The sequence below is a fragment of the Cricetulus griseus genome, chromosome 6 (assembly GCF_003668045.3).
Source record: "Cricetulus griseus strain 17A/GY chromosome 6, alternate assembly CriGri-PICRH-1.0, whole genome shotgun sequence".
Classification (NCBI taxonomy): domain Eukaryota; kingdom Metazoa; phylum Chordata; class Mammalia; order Rodentia; family Cricetidae; genus Cricetulus; species Cricetulus griseus.
In genome coordinates this window covers 2,045,889-2,069,715 of record NC_048599.1, presented here as the reverse complement: position 1 = coordinate 2,069,715, position 23,827 = coordinate 2,045,889, and the positions used below count along the sequence as shown (strand labels likewise).

Genomic DNA, 23,827 nt, shown 5'->3' with positions numbered 1-23,827 from the left:
TTCCTATTCACAGAGGTCTTTCTCAAAAGCAGGGGCCTGGAAACTTCTTCAGTGCCATCTCTTCCAGGACCCCGTGCCTGTTTCTAGAATCTGTGACTGTTTGTCCCAGATGGCAGCCAGGGTCTTTGTAGATGTAACAGTGTTGAGGGTTTGAGGAAAGCCCAGACCATCTGGGTCAGCCCAGTGTAACCTCTCTTTAAGAGAGGGAGCAGAAAGGTCAGAGAGTTGGGGGTTCTATTGCAGTGATAAAACACCATGACCAAAAGTAACTTGGGGAGGAAAGGGTTTTGAAAAAGAACACAACCGTACACAAAATATGGTTATTGATGATATATTAAAATGAAAACAACTCACACAAGAAGCCGATAACCAGACTGGCGCTCCGAGAAGTCCAGTCTCATATGCACTCCAAGACCTGGCCTGAACCCCAAAAGAGGGCGAGAGTCTCCTTCCCAGTTCTTTTATCCCAATGGGTGTGGTCAGCGCTACAGGTACCTGGGAATCCTCCCTACAGGGTTTATTTCAGCTTACATGTCCCATGCACAATCTATTGTTGAGGGGAGTCAGGCCAGGAACTCAACCAGGGCAGGAACCAGGAGACAGGAGCTAATACAGAGCCATGGAGGGGTGTGGCTTCCTGGGCTGCCCCCCATAGCTTGCTCAGCTGCTTTCTTATAGTGCCTGCTCAGGGGGTGGCCTCACCCACAGGGGGCTGGGTCCTCCCACACCATCCGTCCATCAAGAAAATGTACCACAGGCCAACTTGGTGGCAGCATTGTTTCAACTGAGGTACCCTCTCTTAAAAGGACACTAGCTTGTGTCAAGTTGACCTAAAACTAACTAGCACACAGGGAAGGTGAAGACAGAGGCAGGAGTCAGAAGCAGCTGGAGGCCAGCAGCCACTCTCCAGGGTGAAGTGTGCGAGACAGGAGTCTCTGGAAGGAACTGGCCCTGCTGTTGGACTCTAGCCCAGGGACAGACATTTTATTCCTGACCACAGAACTGCATTCATATTACTCTAAGTCTCTAACTGGGAACACAAAACTAGCAACAAGTACAAGGAAAAGCAAAATAAGCAAAAAGCTTAAACATTGCTGCTTGACTTGGCTTGGTTTGGGGTTCTGAGACATTCTCCCTATGTCTTCCAGGCCAACCTCAAGCTTGCAGTCTTCCCCCCTCCTGAATGCAGGATTGCAGGCATGCACCACTGTGTCCAGCAAAAACTTACTTTTTAGACTTTTTGTTTTATTTAGTGTGGGGTCAGGGGAGAGACGTGTGCCACTCATGCAAGAGGACAACTTGCAGGAGTTGGTTCTCTCCTCCAACCACGTGGGTTCTACATCATTGGACATGGCGGCAGATGTCTTTACCTGCCCCGAAACCAAAGTCAACCTTTGGCCATCATTACACTTGGCTCCCGGTTGCATTTTCTGAGCTTCTGGTGGCTGCAATGACTCTCAAGACCCCCAGCACATTTGTCCCTGGAAGCTCACAGCCACCAGAGCCCAGTGTGAGGTCCTGGGTATTTTGGAGGCCATTGCTCATAGTAATTAAGGAATTGTTACTGAGAACTCATGAAGCCAGGCATGGAGATACACACCTGCAATCCCAACACTTGGGAAGCTAAGGCCGAAAGATCCATGCCGCAGAAGCCCAGTCTCAGCCTCATCAAGGCATGGGGCTGCTGGCTAGTTTTATCCCACCCCCTCTCCTTGAATTGGCCAGAAGATATCAGAAACAAGGGTCTGATGTAGAGGGACGGTGGTGATCAGATGAAGCAGGGCAGGGAGAGCCTCTGGCCACTGTGGATGGCCAACCCTCACCCGCGACGGGAAGCCCCGTTCACCTGTCCCCTCTTCCAGGCAGTGGACTACGAGCTGAACCGCGCCTTCATGCTGACTGTAATGGTGTCCAACCAGGCTCCCCTGGCCAGCGGGATCCAGATGTCTTTCCAGTCCACAGCAGGGGTGACCATCTCTGTCACTGATGTCAACGAGGCCCCCTACTTTCCCTCCAACCACAAACTGATCCGTCTGGAGGAGGGCGTGCCTACTGGCACTGCTCTCACTACTTTTTCTGCAGTGGACCCTGACCGGTTCATGCAGCAAGCCGTGAGGTGAGTCTTTAGTATGGCCTGGCCTTGTGTGACCCTCTCTTTGTCACCCAAAAGAGTCCCATGGTGCCCAAAGAAGCCTAAAAACCAGGAATCCCAGTATAAAGAGGAAGGACAAGGGGTACCATGTCCAGACCTGAGGCACTGGCTCAGTCTAGAAGCAATCTACCCCAGGGAGTCACTTCACAGGACAGCCTTGGGCACAGATAAGCACTGTCACCATGTCCAGGCTAACAAGGAAGATGTGAGACTGTGGAGCCAAGGCAGGCCGTGGCTTCACTGGCAGTGGCATGTGGCTTGAGCAAGCCCTTACCTTCTTTGTACCTTAGAATACCCACCTGTAAAGTGTAGATGATGAGAAAACCGCCTCCTTGAGTCCTCCCGAATCTAGACCACCTACCACAAGGACATAGCACATAAGAGGGACACAGAGGTGTGTGAAACCTCCACGCGCTCTGAGGGGACAGCAATGCCATTGTGCTATGGGGATGCTGAGTCTGTGACCCTAGGATACTTGCAAGGTTGGCTGGGTGACGAGCATTGGCCCTCACCTGGCCTCTGACTTCCTGTCCATAGGTACTCGAAGCTGTCGGATCCCGCCAACTGGCTGCACATCAATACATCCAATGGGCAGATCACCACGGCCGCAGTCCTGGACCGAGAGTCACTCTACACCAAGAACAATGTATATGAGGCCACCTTCCTGGCTGCTGACAATGGTGTGTCCCACTGCAGGGAGGCACTGTCACAGCTGTGTCCCATTTCCTGGGGTTGTGGGTACTGGTGAAGAGGGCCAGTGGTACCCAGAGGGAAGTCTCTGCAGGCAGCCCTGAACTGGCATCTCTGCCACCCAACACCGCCCCCATCCTGCCCCTCCCATCACCTAGGGACCTGCTTACTCATTTGATCCTGCTCTCACAGTGTCCCACTGTCCATCGGACACTGGTGGCTCCAGGGTAGCCAGGAACCAGGAAAGGTAGTAGCAGATGGCTGACCCAGCTTCTCAGCTTTCCCACATATAATTGGGTGATGACAACAGATCCTCCATTCTCCAACACTGTTAGCTGGCACCCTAGCCAGGAAAGGCAGGAAGGCCTGTGTCCACCCTAACCCTGGGACTCTAAGTCAGAGAAGGCCTGATAGCCCTGGGAGCAAGGGAGGACTCTGAGCAGGTGATGGGCAGGCACTGGGCAGGCACTGGGCAGGTGCTGGGCAGGTGTTAGGCAGGTGCTGGGCAGGCACTGGGCAGGTGTTGGGCAGGTGCTGGGCAGGTGTTGGGCAGGCAATGGGAAGGTGTTGGGCAGGCACTGGGCAGGTGTTGGGCAGGTGTTGGGCAGATGCTGGGCAGGCAGCTCAGAGAAAGAGCATGAGGAGTGGAGCAGGAAGGATGATGGGTCCTGCTGAAGAAATCAGTGCAAGTTCTTCTAGATAGATTTTTCTTTGGGCCACCAGCTCACAAATAACAACATGAAGGCCTATTAATAATTATGAAAGCTTGGCCTTAGCTTAGGCTTGTTCCTAACTAGCTCTAATCACTTAAATTAGCCCATTTCTATTAATTTTTCTACCTTGTATTTTATTACCACATCTCTATATTGCCCATCCTGCTTGCTCTGTGTCTCCTGGCATTTCCATCTCCTTCCCAGAGTCCTGTCTGCCCAGATATCCTGCCTAGTTATTGGTCATTCAGCTTTTTATTAAACCAGTCAGAGTGACACAGCTTCACACTGTACAAAAAGATTATTCCACAATGTTTCCCCCTTTTGCCCAAATAAAAAGAAAAGGTTTTAAATCTAACATAGTAAAACTATGCAAAATAAGAATAATTATCAGGTATTGGCTAAATAGAAAGGTATTAACTTTAACAAATGAAACTATATACAATAAGAGCAACTGTCAAGTAAGAAGTACATTCACAATGTATAGTCCATTTGTATTTAGCAAATTCGGAGAAAATACTCCATTATCTATCATATCTTGATGAGTCTGAAGTTTGTACCTAATTCACTTTCTATCAATACTAAGGAAAACTGTAACTATAACTATCTAGTCTTCAACGCCATCAAAGACCCAAGAAGGATATAACAGGAAGCACAGAACAAGCAACTTCCAAAACTAAGAGAAATGACAGAAAGATGGCTTCCTGGACAGTCACCCAAGGTTCCTCTGTAACATTGGGGCATCCATGTTTGACCTACAGGCCTAGAATATCTGGCAGACTTTTCTGTGAAACAGGAATTTTGAAGGACTGTCCTACCCTGTCTTGGCAAAGTTTGGCAGACACTTCCTTTGTGTCCTTGTTGTCCAATTTGGACAATATACTGTCATCTGTCAAGGCAAGGGCAGTTTCTTGCCCAGTAACTAATTTTTGCCACAAAGAAAACAAACATCTTGTAGAGGTTCTTTGATGCCCATCATCTTCTTGGTGCTGCCAGGAGCAGACATGTCTCACTGTTAGTTATTAAGACAGTTTAAATGTCATATTCTGTAGGTCTTTGAAGTGTTTGAAGATCATCTATTCAAAATATATCTGTTTGACCATGAAAACATACCTAACATAACTATAGTTTGCTATAGATAACTAACTACTAACCTGTGTTTCTTTAATATCCTAAATATCTTTCAAAAACTAAAGCTTTATATAACCTTAAAAGTGAGCTGTGTAAGTACAATGCCTTAAATAAGAGTAGACACATATATACAGTATAACAAAAATAATCTTAAGTTTGTGTCAGTGTACCAAAATCCATACCAATATAAAATATTTGAGATTAACAGTTATTTAAAAGTAGATTTAACAATCCAGCTCTTAATCCATCATTTCTATACTATTTCTCCTTTTTTCCCTTCAGACAAAGATGCCTAAATCTAATCTCCTTTGTTCAGCTTTTTTCCTGACCATGACCAGTAACAATTTGTAACCAAGTGCTGACCCCTAAGTGATGACAAACATCCATAACCCACCAAATGACCAAAAACCACCCACTCCACCTCTTGGGAATGCGGGCATTGTGTCTGATCACATGAGACAAATCTTAAACTGCTATGTCAGTCGTAGGCACAGCTTAGCTTAGAACATGACATTGGCACATGACACTGGCGGCTGGCTCGGCCTGCAGGTAGCAGTACCTCTATACACTGACTGAGCACCAGCCTGCCCGAGAGACTGCAGGACCAGAAAGCCACTCCAGCTCCTTGTCCAGAGCTTATCTCAGCTTTCTCAGGCCCTGTGTTTGGATATTTAAACCCCCACACTGGATGCCACTTGTAGATGGATTTTTCTTTGGGGAGCCAGCTCACACACACACACACACACACACACACACACACACACACACACACACACACACACACACACAAGATGGCATGGAGACCTATGTTAATTATAAAAGCTTGCCCTTAGCTTAGGCTTGCTTCTAAGTAGCTCTTATAACTTAAATTAACCCATTTCTGTTCATTTACTTTCACCTCGTAGCTTTATTACCTCATCTCCATACTGCCCCGTCTGCTCTGCATCTCCCTGTGTCTCCTCTGCCTTCTTCCCAGCATCCTCTCTGCCCGGAAATTCTGCCTAGCTATTGGCCGTTCAGCTTTTTATTAAACCGATCAGAGTGACACATCTTTACAGTGTTCACAAAGATTACTCTCCAACAGGTTGTCTTGGGGCTTCTAAGGGCTACGGGTCAAATACGGGAAGCCTATGGTCAAGAGGCCCATTCAAGACCCAGAACATTAAAGTCCAGCTGAGAGCTCTCATGGGCTCCGTGTGGTAGAGATTGGGTAGGTGTAAAGGAGATTGGTCTAACACGGTTGCTCCTGGGAAGAGCCCTGGCCTCTCTGAGCCTTAACTTTCTCCTTGGCAAAATGGAAGAACCCTGATACCTCTTGAGAGCCATGTCCCTCATGGGTGATGACAGGCCTGTGAGGGAGTCAGAGGTCAGTGGCTCTGACCACTGCCATCCTCTGTCTCACTGAGAACCCACTGAAAGTCAGGCATCAACCCAGACTCAGAAGAGACAGGCCTCTCCTGGGAGAACTCACTGAGGGCCAGGTGCCTACCAGAGATTAGAAGAAACCAAGCCCCTGCCTGGCAGAGACTGTTTCCCAGTGGAGGTCACTTCTGATGAGATAGCAGTAGCTTCAACAAGACTGAACGGGGTTTTCTCTCACATTAAGGAGTGCTGGAGCTGGAGGTATATGGCTCAGTGATAGACCTCTTGCCTAGCATGTGTGAGACTCTGCACCACACAGGGATAGGGTAGGGGGGAGGAGAAGCTCACCCGTGCCTGGTGATTCCCAGTTGCTCAAGAGCCTGAGGCGGGGGATCCCAGCGCCCAGGCCAGCCCAGGTTACAGAGCATGCTCAAAGCCAAATCAGCCGCTTAGGTGGAGAAATATGGACACTGCTAGACAGGATGAGATTTGGCAACCACACCCAGGCCACTCACACCACGGCCGTGCTGCACCACAGCATGGTCCAGAATGGACACCCGAGTTCTCCTGGGGACCTCACGGAAGCACCACACAGGGCCTCCACTCAGAGTGAAGACCAGAACTTGGGCCCAAGATCACATCTAACTGGAAATGTAACCTCCCAGTGGGCAGTGATAATCCGAGGTGACACTTAGGGCTCAGGCTCTTTAAGAGACGAGAACAATGGGAGCAGCAACACAGAGAGTGGGGGGCAAGCTGACAGGGCCATTTTCGTAGAGGTGGTGGGAAGAACATGAGCAAAGGCCCAGGGCAGGACTGCACTGCTGGATTCTTGGGAGACCTGGGAAGCTGAAACTTCAAGAGCAAGCACTACTGTGGTCCCAAAGCTAGCTGACCGCCCTAACCCGACTGGCTGCCCCCAGGTCCCATGGTCCTTGTGGTCCACAAAGTTGGCTGTATGGGCACTGGAGAGGTGACTCAACAGTTAAGAGTGACTGACTGTTCTTCCAGAGGACCCAGGTTCAATTCCCAGCACCCACATGGAAACTCACAACCATCTGTGACTCTAGTTCCAGGGGATCTGACACCCTCTTCAGCCTCTGTGAGAATTGAGTAAATGTGGTGCACAGACAAACATGCAGGCAAAAACAAACACATAAAACAAACAAACAAACAAAAATCTCAAAAAAAAATTTTTTTAAGTTTCCCATACAGACAGGCCCTGATAAGGAAAGAGCATCTGGTCCTTCCCTGCAGCAGATTACAAGATAGCAAATGAACTCTAGTCAGCATGTAGCTGTGTGTCGTCCTATGTGGGGCCCTGTGTGCTCACCCTATCTGTCCTGCAGGGATTCCCCCAGCCAGTGGCACTGGGACCCTGCAGATCTACCTCATTGACATCAATGACAACGCACCACAGCTGCTGCCCAAGGAGGCACAGATCTGCGAGCGGCCAGGCCTCAATGCCATCAACATCACTGCCGCCGATGCTGACATGGACCCCAACATCGGCCCCTACGTCTTTGAGTTGCCCTTCATCCCTACTACAGTGAGGAAAAATTGGACCATCACCCGCCTAAATGGTGAGCTCACCAGCAGAGCCCTGGACAGGGAGAACCAGGACCTAGGATGTAGTTCAGGATGTATCACCCAGGAACAGTGAGCCACATAGATGAGAGACAGTCCTCACCCGCCCAGACAGTTTACACAAGGCTGGGGATATGGCCGTGTTTACCCCTGTCTCCACCACAAAGCCACCCATTTGTTCCTAGTGCCTAGTGCCTTGATGTTTTAGAGAGAGCCTCGCTTGGACCATGCTGGCAGCCATTGTGGGTTGACTGGTCCCTGAAGGCTGCATCCTCTTAGGAGGTACTTCTTCCTGTTACCCCTATGACAGGGTGACCTCATTCTCAGGTGTGGCCAGCCTTAGGACCATTGCAACTTCCTAGAGATGCGATGCCCATTCATGCTTCCACCAGCAAAACTACCGATGCCAGCATGGCGGGCTGTTGCTTCAAGAGGCAAAGCCATTGCCTTCTTTTGTCTCTGGGCTCCAGGGGCAGAACTTTCACACACAGAGGTTCCTGTTTAATACCTTTGCCTTTTCTCTTTGGGTTTTTTTTCCCTAATTGATTTCATAAAACTCTATACATTCAGGAAATGATGTCTTCATCCTTCACGTTGACTCTGTCTTTTGATATGGTCAATGTTTTAGCTTTGTGTGTCACTGTAGGTGTGCAGGTACACACATTGCAGATACATGCATGTGCGTGTGCACAGGCAGTCATAGGCAAGCTCCACTGTTGTGCCTTGAGAGTTGTCCACCTTGCTTGTGTAGACAGGTCCTCTCTGGCTGGCCAGCAAGCTCCAAAAATCTGCCTGCTTCTGCAGATTACGTATACACTCTGTGTCAGGTTTTCGACATAAGTCCTGGGGGCAAAAACTCAGACCCTTGTGCTTGTGTGTTGAGAACATCACCAATGGAACCATGTCCCCAACTCAATGTCTTTAACTTAATGGTATGGGGGTAGTGTGTGTGTGTGTGTGTGTGTGTGTGTGTGTGTGTGTGTGTGTGAGTGCATGATCTATGTGCACGCACATGTGTGCATGAAGGAGAGATTTTCATGCTATCAGATTCAGTGGCTACTATGGAAGTCTTCCTTGGGAAGTAGAGCTGACCATTGGCCCAATGTTGCTGTCCCTCACTCAGGTGACTATGCCCAGCTCAGTCTGCGAATTCTGTACCTGGAGGCAGGGGTGTATGATGTCCCCATCATCGTCACAGACTCTGGCAACCCTCCCCTGTCCAACACGTCCATCATAAAAGTCAAGGTGTGCCCATGTGATGAGAATGGTGACTGTACCACCATTGGTGCAGTGGCTGCTGCTGGCCTGGGCACAGGCGCCATTGTGGCTATCCTCATTTGCATCGTGATCCTGCTAAGTGAGTATGGGCTTCTTGGGTACAGGCGTTCCGTGTCCCACAGACAGCCAGGCAGGCATGAGATCCAAGCAGCTCCACAGCCACTTTACTCAGTGGCTTCCTATATCCTGGGAACCTCCCTGAGGCCCAACCACACTAGTCCATACAGGATAAGAAAATAAGAGTCCCCCACCTTGTCCCTCTAACCCAAATGGAGGGCCAGCCTGACACAGCTGCCCAGTCTGGTCCATCTTTGGACTCTGCCTCCCAAGGGAGAACTCCCTGAACCCCAGACTGACCCCTTCCTTGGCCCCCAATATGTGCAGGCCACTCTCAGGTAAACACTGAGGGAATGACAGTTCCTGTTTGGCAACAACCCACCCAAGCCCCCTGCACCAGTCAGATTATGCATGTGTCTCAAGACCAGTCTCTGGCTGGGAATGGAATGTGCTCATTGGCTCTGGTGGTGTCACATGCTCCAGTGGCTTCTTGCATTTCCCAGAGCCATGAGGCTCCCTGCTCAAAATCAAAGGCAATGGGGAACAAGAAGGATGCTTAGAAATGGTGCTGATGTACCATCCTCCCACCTGGACAGTTGTCCTGGTCCACAGTAGCCCAGATACCACAACAGCAGTCGTGTTGGAGGGTCAACAGCCCCTCTCCTAATTACAATGAGCTAAAGGTTCTGCACCACTTGCAGGAAAGGGCTAAGGACCAGGCATCAGGACCTCCACGTGGACGAGCCACATCCAAGACCATTCCCTCTCTTCTGTTCAGACCCAGGGTTCCCTCTAACTACATCTGGCCAAGGCCTTTGACCAGACAGTCAGTGTGGTGTCTTCTTTATGTGAGATCAGCCCTATTGTGGAGGGGGTGACTCTTGGGCAGGGTTGGGGCTTGCATTGTCTCTGAAGACACAAGAGACAGGGACGGAGAACACAGCAGTAGCCAGTACCCATATGAGAGAGAGAAGGAGCCTCTTGAGTGTACTAAGCCAGGGACCCGAGTACAGCCAGCCCTGTCTCCCTCTCAGAGGATGAGCCATGGGGGAGGGAGGGGCCATCCCTTCTCCCACAAGCTCCCTCTACACCTCTCCTCGGGTGACCTATCTGACATACCAGCTGTTCAGATGACTCTCTGGCCACTTGATCTTGTAGAGAGTGGCTCAAGGTTTCTGGTTTCTGCTTAGATTCTCGCAGGTGGGTGCTCCCCCGCTATCTCCAGTGCCCTGTCCACAACTTGGGCCACATCAAGAGGTCCCCTGGCTACCACCTCATCCTATGTTTGAAAGAAATACTATCTGTCACTTGCAGGGTTCTGGCCGCCAAGCTAGCTGCAATCTTTCTCATCACAGCACTCAATCAAACCACTTGATCAAGTTGACCACCCCACAGACAGTCTGCATCCCTTCCCACACCCCTGCTTCCGTCTGCATGGGGTTCCTGTTGACACTGCCCTCCCCACCCCAGGCACTGGAGTGCTTGTCTGGTACCTCCTCTAATGTCTAACAGTGGCGAGATGACAGGAGACTGCAGGAAGCACTCCTGGAGACAACACCTTCATGAGGATCCAGGTGCCCCGTCTCCTCTGTGTTCACAGGAGCCCTGCTCTCAGAACCCAGACAGGAACAGAGACCTAGCAGGAAGGAGCATGCAAAACTGAGGCTCCCAGGGGTCCAGAGATAAGCAGAGTGCCACACAGCATGGAGCCAAGGCCAGTGGCAAAGAGGGCACACCCACAATGTGACAAATAGGGACACATTTCTCATCCTGCACCCAAGTCCTTCAGGATAAGCTACCCCTTATCCCAGTGTGTTCCCCAGGAGTGGCCCGGGGCCTCTGGAGGTATAGGAGATGGCTTCTACTCAGCCCTGGCCTACCTGCTCGAGGCCCTTCTGGGTTCCCTCCTCCCCAGTCTCCTTCCACCATGGGAGCACCACTCTACCATGGCTCCTGCCTAGAAACATGGTACCCTGAAACCCTTCCCTTTGCCTTCTGGACACAAAGCCTCACCTTCTGAAGAATAATTGTCCCTTGGTTCACCCTCTACCCTTGTCCTTCTGACCCTTAAGTAGTGACATCTGTGCTCAGTCAGCCACCTCCATGAAGGAGGAAATGAATCCAGTGGGCCATTTGTACCCTCAGGTTCCACATCTGTATATGAGATCAATTGCAGACAAAATATTCACAAAATGAATTGCATGGCAGGGGGTGAAGAGATGACTCAGTAGTAAGAGCGATTACTGCAAAAGCATAAGGGCTTGAGTTCAAATTCCTAGAATCCCTGGGCATAGCTGTACACATGCCTGCAACCCCACTGTGGGATATAAGGACAGGGCATAGCTGTGCACATTCCTGCAACCCCACTGTGTGCTGCAAGGACAGGGCATAGCTGTGCACATGCCTGTAACCCCACTGTGGGATAATGACAGGGCATAGCTGTGCACATGCCTGCAACCCCACTGTGTGCTGTAAGGACAGGGCATAGCTGTGCACATGCCTGCAACCCCACTGTGTGCTGTAAGGACAGGGCATAGCTGTGCACATTCCTGCAACCCCACTGTGTGCTGCAAGGACAGGGCATAGCTGTGCACATGCCTGTAACCCCACTGTGGGATAATGACAGGGCATAGCTGTGCACATGCCTGCAACCCCACTGTGGTTAAGGACAGGGCATAGCTGTGCACATGCCTGAACCCCACTGTGGTTAAGGACAGGGCATAGCTGTGCACATGCCTGCAACCCCACTGTGTGCTGTAAGGACAGGGCATAGCTTATGTAGATAAACACGGAATGCACATCCATGACATGCCTGGGCGTGCACACACATTTACCCCTGTGTACACGTGTGCACACATATGTCCGTGTACGCATAAGCAGCTCACAATGCGGCCCCTCCTCTCATAGCCATGGTCCTGTTGTTCGTTGTGTGGATGAGGCGGAGGGAGAAGGAGCGGCACACGAAGCAGCTGCTCATCGACCCTGAGGACGACGTCCGCGACAACATCCTCAAGTATGACGAGGAAGGCGGTGGCGAGGAGGACCAGGTGAGCCTCCCGACCGCACCCGCGGGCCCGCGGGGCGCAGCGGGGCTCTCCCGTGTGCGCTCAGGCCTGGGCTGACTATGCAGGCTCTGCTACGTCCTCTCATCAGACCTGTCCTCCTCCCGTGCTCCTCCCTCTCCAGCACCCCGTCCCCACCTGCTGCTGTCCTGTGTCCTGGGAGAAACAGGACACAGTCCTCTGCGGGCACCAACGCCCACCTCCTGGACATCCCCGGGGTAGGGGCTTCACAGAACTATCCGGTAGCAGCAAGGAGGGCCTAGCCCCTTCCTGTCAGTGCGAGGGTGGCCCACAAGGCTGCTGAACTGAGGGCAGGAGGGTCACTTGCTACGAGGGAGCTCCAGGCTTTGGCAAGGCAGGTGGCAGGCACAGACGCCATGGCTGCCTGGAGGTCAGGCAGGACTGGGGCAAATGGGAAAGAGGTGGACAGTGTGGATGGGGCAGGCCTGGGGGATGGAACAAGGCAGCTAAGTGTGCTTGGAGACGGGTGCAGTAGCACCCTCAGAGCAGTGAGGAAACTGACCCAGGATGTGCTCAGGGCTCTCCAGTTCCCCTGGCTCATTTGCCCTCCATCCCCAGGACTACGACCTCAGCCAGCTACAACAGCCGGAAGCCATGGAGCATGTGCTGAGCAAGGCCCCTGGTGTGCGGCGGGTGGACGAGCGGCCGGTAGGAGCTGAGCCCCAGTACCCAGTCAGGCCTGTGGTGCCCCACCCAGGGGACATCGGAGACTTCATCAATGAGGTATGAACCTTGGGAGGACCTGAGCAAGGACTCTCTCTCTCTCTCTCTCTCTCTCTCTCTCTCTCTCTCTCTCTCTCTCTCTCTCTCGACAGGGTTTCTCTGTAGCTTTGGAGGCTGGCCTGGAACTCACTCAGTAGACCAGGCTGGTCTCGAACTCACAGAGATCCACCTGCCTCTGCCTCCTGAGTGATGCTGCCACCAGCGCCCGAAGGAGTCTCCTTTAAAAGTAAAATCTTATCCCACATACACACAGAGCTCTACAGGGTCAGAAGTGGCTAGACCCAGACTTGAGACCAGGCCTGACCTCCTGCTGTGTGGCCTTGAAAACATTAGCGGCTGACCTGGCACCTCTGAGGAGGCCTAAGGTTCCTGGCTTTGTAGCTTAGCCCTCACCAGATGCCCAGTGGGAAATGGGGCCAATGGACCCCTGTGCCTGCAATAGGACAACGGTAGGAAGAATTAGTCTCAGGAGAAATGGCAAAGGCACCAATACAGCTCTTGAGCACTCTAAGTCAGTGCTGCTGGGGATGTCCTTCCCACACTGAAACCCTAGTACCCAAGGAAACTGACCTGTATGTCTCTACTCAGCCACCTCTGACCCCTGTGCCTGTCACAATACAAAGGTGAGAATCCAAGCACCCCACAGAGCCCTTTCTGGCCTTCAGCCTTTGGCTGTATTAAGACCCGACAGCAAGACCTCCATACCTTACGAGAAGCTTGGTCTCTCACCATTGAGCCAGGAAAGGCTCAGGCTTCAGGTCGCACCACTCCCTGTCTCTTACAAAATCTTCCAAAAGGAAATAATGACTGTACAATAGCATAGTTTTATTTGGCAGGCGAGGGTAGGGGTCTGCAGAAGGAGATCTTTGGTTCAATAAACCAGAAAACTCGTCATCTGCTTACAGGCTGCAGTAGCTATAGGGCAGGAAGGGTGGTGAGGGAAAGGGAGTGAGACACTCCCTTTGGGGACACATGGTTGCTAGGAGTAACCAGGGAATGGTGAGTTTAAAAATGTCAGGTGACCTCTCAAGGCCAATCATAGGTGAGAGCAATAACACTGGGAGTGAAGAATCTAGAAAAATCAGTTACCATACCTTTCTGGAAAGCAAATGACTTTTGTGTCAGGAAATGTCATTGTTCAACCAAATGTGTCCCTGGCTAACACCTCTGTCCACCTTCTTGTGCAGTAAAGCAAGCAAAAACAGTGACAGTAGCTTCCCCGGGGTCCCATCTGTGACCCTGCCTACCCACCAGCATGGACATGGGAGAGGTGGGTTGTAGCTATACCACCAGGTCCTCCAGACTCATTGTATTTGAAATGGGGTAAGCAACACTTATACCTCAGCCAGAGGCAGATTCTATTGCAGGAGATCCCAGGTTGTGAGCTAGCAAACATCCAGAAATTTCCTCAGAACATTCGCAGGAAATATCATCAAGTCCTGACAGCCACTGTCTTAGTTAGGGCTTTTATTGCTGTGAAGAGACACCATGGCTATAGCAACTCTTATATAGGAAAACATTTAACTGGGGTGGCTCGCTTACAGTTTCAGAAGTTCACTTCATTATCATCATGGCGGGGAGCATGGCTGTGTGCAGGCAGACATGGTGCTTGAGGAGTAACTGAGAGTCCTACATCTTGCAGGCAACAGGAAGTTGACTGAGACACACTGGGTGGTATCCTGAGCATAGGAAACCACAAAGCCCGCCCCCACAGTGACATACTTCCTCTAACAAAGCCACACCTCCTAACAGTGCCACTCCCTATGAGATTATGGGGGCCCATGACATTCAAAGTACCACAGCCACTAACACTCAGACAACATCATGAAAAACAAAATGCTTAAGCCACGCAAAGCATGTCCCACCAAACCCCAACCTCCAGTGCACAGCCTACTTTTAAGTCACTCAGAAGAAATTATGCAGAGAGTAAAGGTATGGGTTATGAGAATAACATCTCCTTCCCAGGGCAGAGCTGGGCCAAAGCAGCCATCAGAAGAACACACAAAGCATTCACTACATAATGGAGAGTTAGAGAGAGTAAATACAAAAGAACAACTGGAGTGGGAGGGGGAATTAAAATAAAAAATTTTAAAAAGAGAAAGAATTAAGAGTGTGAAGCCTGAGGGCCAGGCTCAAGGGCAGAGTGCCGGCCTCGTAGCACAAGGCTCTAGGTTTGATCCCCAGCTCTGCAGAGAATTGAACATGGTGATTTAGTCAGCTGAACCACACAGTGAGATCAAGGCCTGGGCTGAAGGAAGACCATCTTTAAAAAAAATTTTTTTTTTATAAGGAAGACACAAAACATACACTTCTGTCCCTCATCTTGCCTGACCCATATCTATAACCTTAACTCTAACCCAATTTTGCCCTATCCTTGACATCGACAAGCCCCTAACCATAATCATAACCATAACCATAACCCTAGTCATGTCCCAAAACCTAATAATGCCCCTAGCACAAATAATAATGCTAGCCATAACCCTAGTATAATCCTAACACTAACCCAAACCAACAGAAGCTTAGCCCTAGCCCTAAACATAATCCCTGTCAAAACCCAGACCTATTCCTAACCCTGGTTATGGTGCAACCATAACCACAATCCTAGTTCTAGTTTTAACATAATTATAACTATAACCCTAAAAACAAAACTAACCTTAAATATAACCTAATAATACGTTTACTCTAACATTACCCTACCTAAAACCTAGACATAATCCTAACCCTTATGCTAGCCCTAACTCTAGTTTAGACATAAGCACATAACACAGCCATGAAACTAAGACAAAAACCAACTCTAACCCTACCCAAAACCCAAACTCTAACACAGTGGTTCTCAATCTGTGGGTCACAGCCCCTATGGAGGTCAAACAGCTCTTTCAGAGAGGTTGCCTTAAGATAAACACAGATATTTACATTATAATTCATAACAGTAGCAAATTTACAGTTATGAAAAAGCACTGAAAGAATTTTATGGTTGGGGGGTCACCACAGCATGTAGACCAGTGCTAAGAGGTCACAGCGTTAGGAAGGTTGAGAACCACTATGCTAACACTAACCCTAACCCAACCTTACCTTATCCCTGACACTAACAAGACTCAGCACTGTCCCTAACCCTAACCCTAACTAAGCCCTAACTGTAACCATAACCATAACCACAACCATAACCTAGCCCTAACCCTAACCTAGCCCTAACTGTAACCCTAACCCTACCCATAACCATAAACCTAACCCTAGCCAGAAACTTAGGCTTTGAATTAAACCTAACCCTAATCCTAATTCCAACTCTAGCCCTAGCATCAGGCCAAACCATAGCTATCCTCATACTAACCATTGAAGAGCTGTGACTCTAATCCTAAGCATTAACCTAAGCCTGACTTTGAGCCCTGACATTAATCCTAATCTGAACCCTAACCTTGCTCCAGCGGCAAGATGTGATCCCAGCAAGGAGGGATGCCAATAAGGTGTCCGATAAGATAAGTCTTATAAAATATATAGGTTTATGATAGTTGGCAGATGAGAAGTCCTAGTCATTGGCCAAGCAGCTTTGAACCTAATACAAGTTTCTGTGTATTCATTTGGGCCTAACTCGGGCAGGTGGCTGGTGTAAAGCATACACGTGGCAGTGGGGCTCGGTGGCTTTTGGCAGAAAGATTTATCATAACACAACCTTAATGCAAACCCTAGAACAGCTGTAACCCTACCTTAACACTAACAATAGCCCTAACTCTAAACTTAGCCTAGCCCTGACCCTGGCCCTAGCCCTGAATTTAACCCTGCACCTAACCCTGTTCCAACCCCAACCCTTGGTGGGGCAGCACACTACACATGACCCAGCCCATATTCTTTTTTATTATTAATTTACTTTTTATACTCCAATCCTAGTTCCTATAGAGGAACACGAATGGAATCCGAGATAGGTTATTAACTGGTAATTTATTGAGCAGTTGTACTCACACGAGGAATCAGTAACCAGATGGGCACTCTGAGCGGTCTGATCCCAGAATGCTTCCCAATGCTGGCTCAACCCCAAGAGACAGACAGAGAGAGAGAGAGAGAGACAGACAGAGAGAGAGAGACAGAGAGTGACAGAGAGAGAGAGAGAGAGCCCAGCTCTCCCTCACCCTTATCTACACCCTACTACCTACCTGTGACCACACCCACTTCAGCAATACAAGTAATTAGGGTCTCTCCCTACAAGTTCCCCCTCCCTTCTCTCCTCCTGCTCCCCTTACTACACCTCCCCTCCTCCCATCTGCTCCTCAGAGAGGGTGAGGCCTCCCCTAGGAAGTTTACTAAGTCTATCCCATCATCTCATTGGGGCAGGACTATCCACCCCCACACCCCTGTGTCTAGGCTGAGCAAGGCATCTCTCCATGTAGAATGGGCTCCACTAAGTCAGTTTGTGCATTAGAATTAGATCTTGGACCCACTGCCAGTGGCCTCATATATTGTCCCAGTCACACCACTGTCACCTATATTAAGGGAATCTAGTTCAGTCTTATGCAGGTTTCCCATTTGTCAGACCCGAGTCAGTGATCTCTCAGTAGCTCGGGTCAGCTGATTCTGTGGGTTTCCCTATCACGATCTTGGCTCCTTTGTTCATATTGTCTCTCCTCTCTCACTTTGATTGTACTCCAGGAGCTTGGTCCAATGACTAGTTGTGGATTTCTGCATCTGCTTCCATCTGTTTCTGGAAGAGGGTTCAAGCTTCTCTGGGGGTTGTGGATTATAGGCTGGGTATCTTTTGGTTTATGTCTGCTATCTACTTATGAGTGAGTATATACTACATTTGTTTTTCTGGTTTTGGGTTACCTCACTCAGGATGGATTTTTTCTAGTTCTGTCCATCTGCCTGAGAATTTTAGGATGTCATTGTTTCTTACCGCTGAGTAGTACTCCATTGTGTAAATGTATCACATTTTCTTCATCCATTCTTCAGTTGAGGGGCATCTAGGTTGTTTCCAAGATCTGGCTATTACAAATAATGTTGCTAGAACATAGTTGAGCAAATGTCCTTGTGGTATGAATGTGCCTCCTTTGGGTATATGCCCAACAGTGGTATTGCAGGGTCTTGAGGTAGACTGATCTCTAATTTTCTGAGAAATCACCATATTGATTTCCACAGTGGCTGTACAAGTTTTCACTTTCACCAGCAACAGAGGAGTGCTCCCCTTTCTCCACATCCTATCCAGCATAAGCTGTCATTGGTGTTTTTGATCTTAGCCATTCTGATAGGTGTAAGATGGAATCTCAGAGTGGTTTTGATTTACATTTCCCTGATGACTAAGGATATTGAACATTTCCTTATGTGTCTTTTGGCCATTTGAGTTTCTTCTGTTGAGAATTCTCTGTTTAGATCTGTACCCCATTTTTTCAATTGGATTATTTGGTAGCTTGATTTCTAGCTTTTTGAGTTCTTTGTATATTTTGGAGATCAGCCCTCTGTCAGATGTGGGGTTGGTGAAGATATGTTCCCATTCTGTAGGGAGTTGTAGTTGTCCCGACCCTTAGGACAGCAACCTAGGGCAAGAAGTCCAGGGAGGGGAATGGGGACAACAGACTCAGAGAGAATGATCATAAGACAGGAGTCTGATCAAGTGGCAAATTTTGTTTTTTCCAGGCTAGCTTACATAGTCAGTAGTGTAAGGTAAAGGGGAGGGGGAGAAGAGGCCAAGAGCCACGTATTAGTTTAAACAGGATGTCAGAAAACTATAGAAAGAGGATATTGGCAGGGTAAAAAGTTCATGGGTGGTGGGATGAGGGAGGGTTACCTAGGTAAGTAGTGGGGCAAGGGACGGTTGCCTAGGTAAGTGGGCCTGTGGTTGGAACAAAGGATTGACCTTCTGGGTGTTCATGCTTCTAGAAGTCATTTATAATCAAATGACAGTTCTATAACCCTGTGGCCTGCCAAGTTGGGCCTAAAGGTTCATGCCAAGCTGTATGGCTCCCAATAGGGAGCCATTTTGTTTTGTTGACTATGTTCTTTGCTTTACAGAAGCTTCTCAGTTTCAGGAGGTCCCATTATTGCTCTCAGTGTCTGTGCTACTGGTGTTTATTTAGGAAGTGGTCTCCTGTGCCTATGCATTCAAATGTATTTCCCACTTTCTCTTCTATGAGGTTCAGTGTGGATGGATTTATATTGAGGTCTTTGATCCATTTGGACTTGAATTTTATGCATGGCGATAGATATGGATCTATTTGCATTCTTCTACCTGTGGACAGCCAGTTATACCAGTACCATTTGTTGAGTATGTTTTCTTTTTTTCATTTTATATTTTTAGCTTTTTTGTCAAAAAATCAGGTGCTCATAGGTGTGTGGGTTGATGTCAGGGTCTTCAATTCGATTCAATTGGTCCACCTGTCTGTTTTTATGCCAATATCAAACTGTTTCCATTACTATAGCTCTATAGTAGAGCTTGAAGTCCGGGATGGTGATGCCCCCAGATGATCCTTTATTGTACAGGATTGACTTGACTATCCTGGGTTTTTGTTTTGTTTTGTTTTTCCACATGAAGTGGAGTATTGTTCTTTCAAGGTCTGGGGAGAACTGTGCCAGGACTTTGATGGGGATTGCATTGAATCTATAGATTAATTTTGGTAGGATTGTCATTTTTACTATGTTGATCCTACCTATCCAAGAGCATGGGAGATCTTTCCATTTTCTGACATCTTCTTTAATTTCTTCCCTTAAAGACTTGAAGTTCTTGTCATACAGGTCTTTCACTTGTTTGGTTAGAGTGACCCCAAGACACTTTATTGCTATTTGTGCCCAACATCATTCTTGATATAGCTGCCGGTAGCTTTGAGCTTCCTGCCCCTACATTCCATGTCTTACTATTTTTTAGATTTATATATTTTATTTTATATGTATGAGTACTTTGCCTGCATTTATGTCTGTGCACCAAGTGTGTACAGTGCCCACAGAGGTCAGAAGATGTGGTGATTCCCCTAGAACTGGAGCTATAGATGGTTGTGAGCTGCCATGTGGGGGCTGCAAAGTGCTCCAAACCACTAAGTCATCTCTCTAGCCCGTGTCTGCTCTTATAAGCACACTCCCTTATTTGGTCCTTGGACACGCACTGCAGACAAACACATGCAGCAGTTATTGAGTACCTACTGTATATAAGACCCTGCCCTCCTCCTACTTGCTTGTGTGGGTCCTCCTCTGTCAGGTCAGTGAACTGACAGCACACACTCCACCCTAACCCCTTGTCTCTATGATCCACAGGGACTCCGAGCTGCTGACAATGACCCCACAGCACCCCCGTATGACTCCCTGCTAGTCTTCGACTATGAGGGCAGTGGTTCTACCGCAGGCTCTGTCAGCTCCCTGAACTCCTCTAGCTCTGGGGATCAAGATTATGACTACTTGAATGACTGGGGGCCCCGGTTCAAGAAACTGGCGGACATGTATGGGGGTGGCGAGGAGGACTAGCCAACCTCACCTCTCCCGCTGACATGAGAAGGGCACTCGAGGCCGGAGCAGCGGGACTGAGCCAAGGCACTGGAGTTGTCCTGGTGTCAAGAGGCCCCTCCCCACTGCCATCCCCCGAGTGGAACTGAGCAGTATGGACATAGGCCACCAGGCACCAACCACCACTGCGGCATCTCAGTAGCCACGTACCGCGAAGGGAGAGCCAGAGGCACAGCCCTAACTTGAATTTCTTACAACAAAAGCACTGTTAAAAAAAAAAACAAAAACAAAAACAAAAACAAAAACAAAAACAAAAAACAAAAGTGCCTTTTGGTACACGTGACAGATTCCCTAACTCAGGAGTGACTGAAAGAGGCGACAGCCCGAGACCCCACCTCTGTCCACCCCACCCACAGCCCCTGACCCTATCTGGTCCCTTCTAAAGGCAACAGGCAAGGAGTGGAAGAGAATATGTCTTTTTTAAAAGTCTTTTATTAAGAAAAAGAAAGGGGATGGCTTATTTGCAAAAATAGTATGGGGTCTAGATCTCCACAGCTTTTGTTGTGCACAGTCAGTGTCTCCTGGGCCTTTTGGGCTCCCCAAGGCTGCTAAGTGAGGATCGGACTTTTTCCGGTGCCAAAAGGCAGTGGGCTAGCCCAACTCTATCAGCAGAGACACTTCTGTGTGGATTCAGCTTTCACCTGAACTTGTGTCCTGTCCCTCTGAGATACTGTAAATAGCCGGGGCAGGTGTGGGGTGCCAAGAGACCACCCTAAGCGGTCCTCACCTCTGCACTTGGCCACTGCCATGTCCGCCAGAAAGCCTCTCTGGACCAGCCGTCACCCCCAATGCCACCAAGATCCCCTTTTGCTTTGGTCCAGGACAGCGTGTTGTCTAAGAAGCCACAGCATCCAGATGAACCCTGGCACTGCCCTGCACCCTTCAGGGTGAGCCCCTGAGGGATCCTGTTGAAGGCACAGCAATCACAAGCACCCCTCAACAGAACCCCTGAACGCTCTCAACACACTCCCCAGGCTGTGCAGAGGGCAGAGAGCAGAGCCTGGCCAGACGGTGGCATCTGCTTGGCTTCCCTGGGCCCATTTAGCCCAAGCTCCTGCCTGGCCCAGTGAACTGCTATGGATGTCAGGGCCTATTCCAAGTGGCCCACGAGATTCTCTTACATGTCCGTGTGACCACAGATGCTCTGGCTTGGAACCATGTTTCCATTGTTCTCTGGATCTGGCATTGCAGTTTGCATGGGTAGCTTGACACAGGACAGACTGGGCAGTGACCACTTGTGTAGGGCAGTGAATAGACATTGTACAAGGACCTAAGGGAGATGGCAAAGCTGCCCTTCTCACTAGAAGGGAAAACAGACCTAGGACATTCACCTGTCTGAGCCCAAAGGAGCCCTGGGATGGAGAAGAAAGGCAGGCCCTGGAGGAGCTCCCTGTGCTGAGTCAGCTTCCTGGCTTACCCCAGGCAATACAACATACTCCCCCAAGAAAGATGTCAGGAGTGCCAGTAGCTTGGTGTCTGAGCCTCCTTGGGCAGACAGTGGAAATCTCAGCATTGATGAAAAATAAGTTCAGCTGAGATCCCCAGCCTATGCCTACTACTGGGGGACCAAGATGGCTTCAAAAGAGCTTGGGGTACCCAGGAGATAGCACACTCCCAGACAGAGGTTTCTAATTCATGGCTCCTCATGGCCTCTGACTTGTCCCTATGGCTAGGTTCCTTTTCCAGACTTCTTTGGCCTCAAAGATGCACCTGAGTCAACTCATGGGTGCCAAACTTGTGGGTGTGACCCATTGGATGTCAGGGTTCTTTCCCAAACCAAACCTGTCCCCACTCTGAATTCCTGGACTTGAGCTGGCTGTGAGTTCAGCTGTGTCCATTCTCACTCCTTGAACGGCTGTCCTAGGAGGCCTCTGTAGCTTCCTGGGAGTCCTTTTCCTTACACCCAGCCCGACCAGCAGAGCTCATGGAAGGCCAGGGGTAGGGCCCGGGGCTGGGGTAGGTGGGGGGAGATAAGCTCTCCTATGCAAATTGCTCGGGGTCCAAAACCAGTGAGGGTGGTACTGAGCTTGGCATGGCCACTGGTGGGATTGGTGTGGGTCAGGGCTGGGGGAATGAGAAGAATTTTCTGGGTTTGATTTTGGAAAACCCGAGAACTGTGAATGCTCTATTGGAAGTGGGCATATGATTGGGAACCTGGTAGTCGCCTCTGAAATCCCAAGGCTTTCTTGGAACTCTGGGGTGGGAGGGACCAAATCTATCAGCTATCTGGAGGACTGTCTCACCTGCCTCCACCTTCCCCTGACCCCCCACCCACCCAGACCTCTGTCACTGCCAGGCCCCTGCAGGAATGTCCATGGGGTTCCCTAAAAACTGGACAGCTTGCCCCTTTCACCCAACACCCCGATCAGTGAGAAAGATAGGGTTCCTCGCATCCCCAGACTCATCTTGGAACTCTGTTCCAAGGCCAACAAGTTAGCATTAGCGAAGCATACAGTGTCAAATGTCTCCCTTCTGTAGCTTGTAGATACGACGTGTCAGGGCCCAGCCAAACCAGGCTGGTGGCCAGCTCTGTGGGCACAAGGATGCTGTCAGTTCCTTTAGGGAGAAACCTGCACTGCTGAGCGGCTTGGAAGACCACCTGGCCATGGTCAGCCTCAGTCACACCTGACCCCCAGCCAGCAGCTTCTCTCATGTCTTTCAGCACATCCAAAACACTGGGCACCCTGCCACCAAAGTGTCAGAGTAATGGCCAGGCCCACAGAGATGCATCAGTTTCCCCAGAGTGAGCATGTGGTCCATTGACAGTGGTACCTCCGTGCTCTCCAAGGTCAACAGGGAAGGGGAAGTTTCCACTTCCACCCAAGCTGAAAGACAAAACCAAAAACTCAAAGCAGAATTGCCCTGCGTAGAGCGCCAGGTGCCGTAACTCATACCGAATACTGAGCAGGCTCTGCCACACCAGCCAGCCGGTGGAAAACACCTCCATATACACCTGGGACGCATCTTGCTTTTTTTCTTCTTCTTTTTTTTCATTATGATTTTTTTGCATGTTTATTTTTTGAAAATGGACAAATGTGTAGCAGCCCGCATGACCGTGGTTGTTTTGGGAAAGATACCGGAGTATGATGTGTTCACACTGCAGCTCTGAGCATCGTGCGGTGAGACAGATGTTCTGACTTTTTTGTAATCGTCAACAGCACAAATATTTTGTATTGTCGTTTGTATCATTTTGTACCGAAAAAGAAAAAAGGAGAAAAAAAAGGGAAGAGAATCAATGTTTTCAATGTGTTTTTAGTGCCAGGTGGTCTTGGTTCCGAAGGGAACAGGAGCTTTGCGGAATTGTCATGTCCTGGAGAGGAGTCGGGCGTTAGCACGCTGCTCCAAAGGAGTAAATAAAGTCCCCTTTTAAGTAGTTGGCCTCCGACTTGTTTGTGTTCTTACATGCATTTCAGAATCTGACACAATTCAGGACCTGAGGGCAGCTGGTGGCAGGAGTGAGCCCTTGTCACACAGAGTGGCTTCTTGGGTACCTGCTGTGTTAAAGCCTAGGCACCGTTCCAAGCTCCAGAAAAGCCGTAAAATCAGGCCCATTCCGCACACATCAGAGGTCCACATGTCCT

General features: G+C 49.4%; 1 protein-coding gene across 2 annotated transcripts in view; it reads left to right on the top strand.

Annotated features, from left to right (window-relative positions):
* Cdh4 (cadherin 4) overlaps positions 1-20,207 on the top strand; it is a 522,015-nt gene extending 501,808 nt beyond the window's left edge. For both annotated transcript variants that reach the window (XM_035446876.1, XM_035446875.1), the window contains 7 exons: positions 1,863-2,116; positions 2,690-2,832; positions 7,395-7,628; positions 8,756-8,989; positions 11,875-12,014; positions 12,609-12,773; positions 20,001-20,207. In XM_035446876.1, the coding sequence (XP_035302767.1) occupies positions 1,863-2,116; positions 2,690-2,832; positions 7,395-7,628; positions 8,756-8,989; positions 11,875-12,014; positions 12,609-12,773; positions 20,001-20,207 (1,377 nt within the window). The remainder of the gene's footprint in view (positions 1-1,862; positions 2,117-2,689; positions 2,833-7,394; positions 7,629-8,755; positions 8,990-11,874; positions 12,015-12,608; positions 12,774-20,000) is intronic.
* The last annotated feature ends 3,620 nt before the right edge of the window (positions 20,208-23,827 follow it).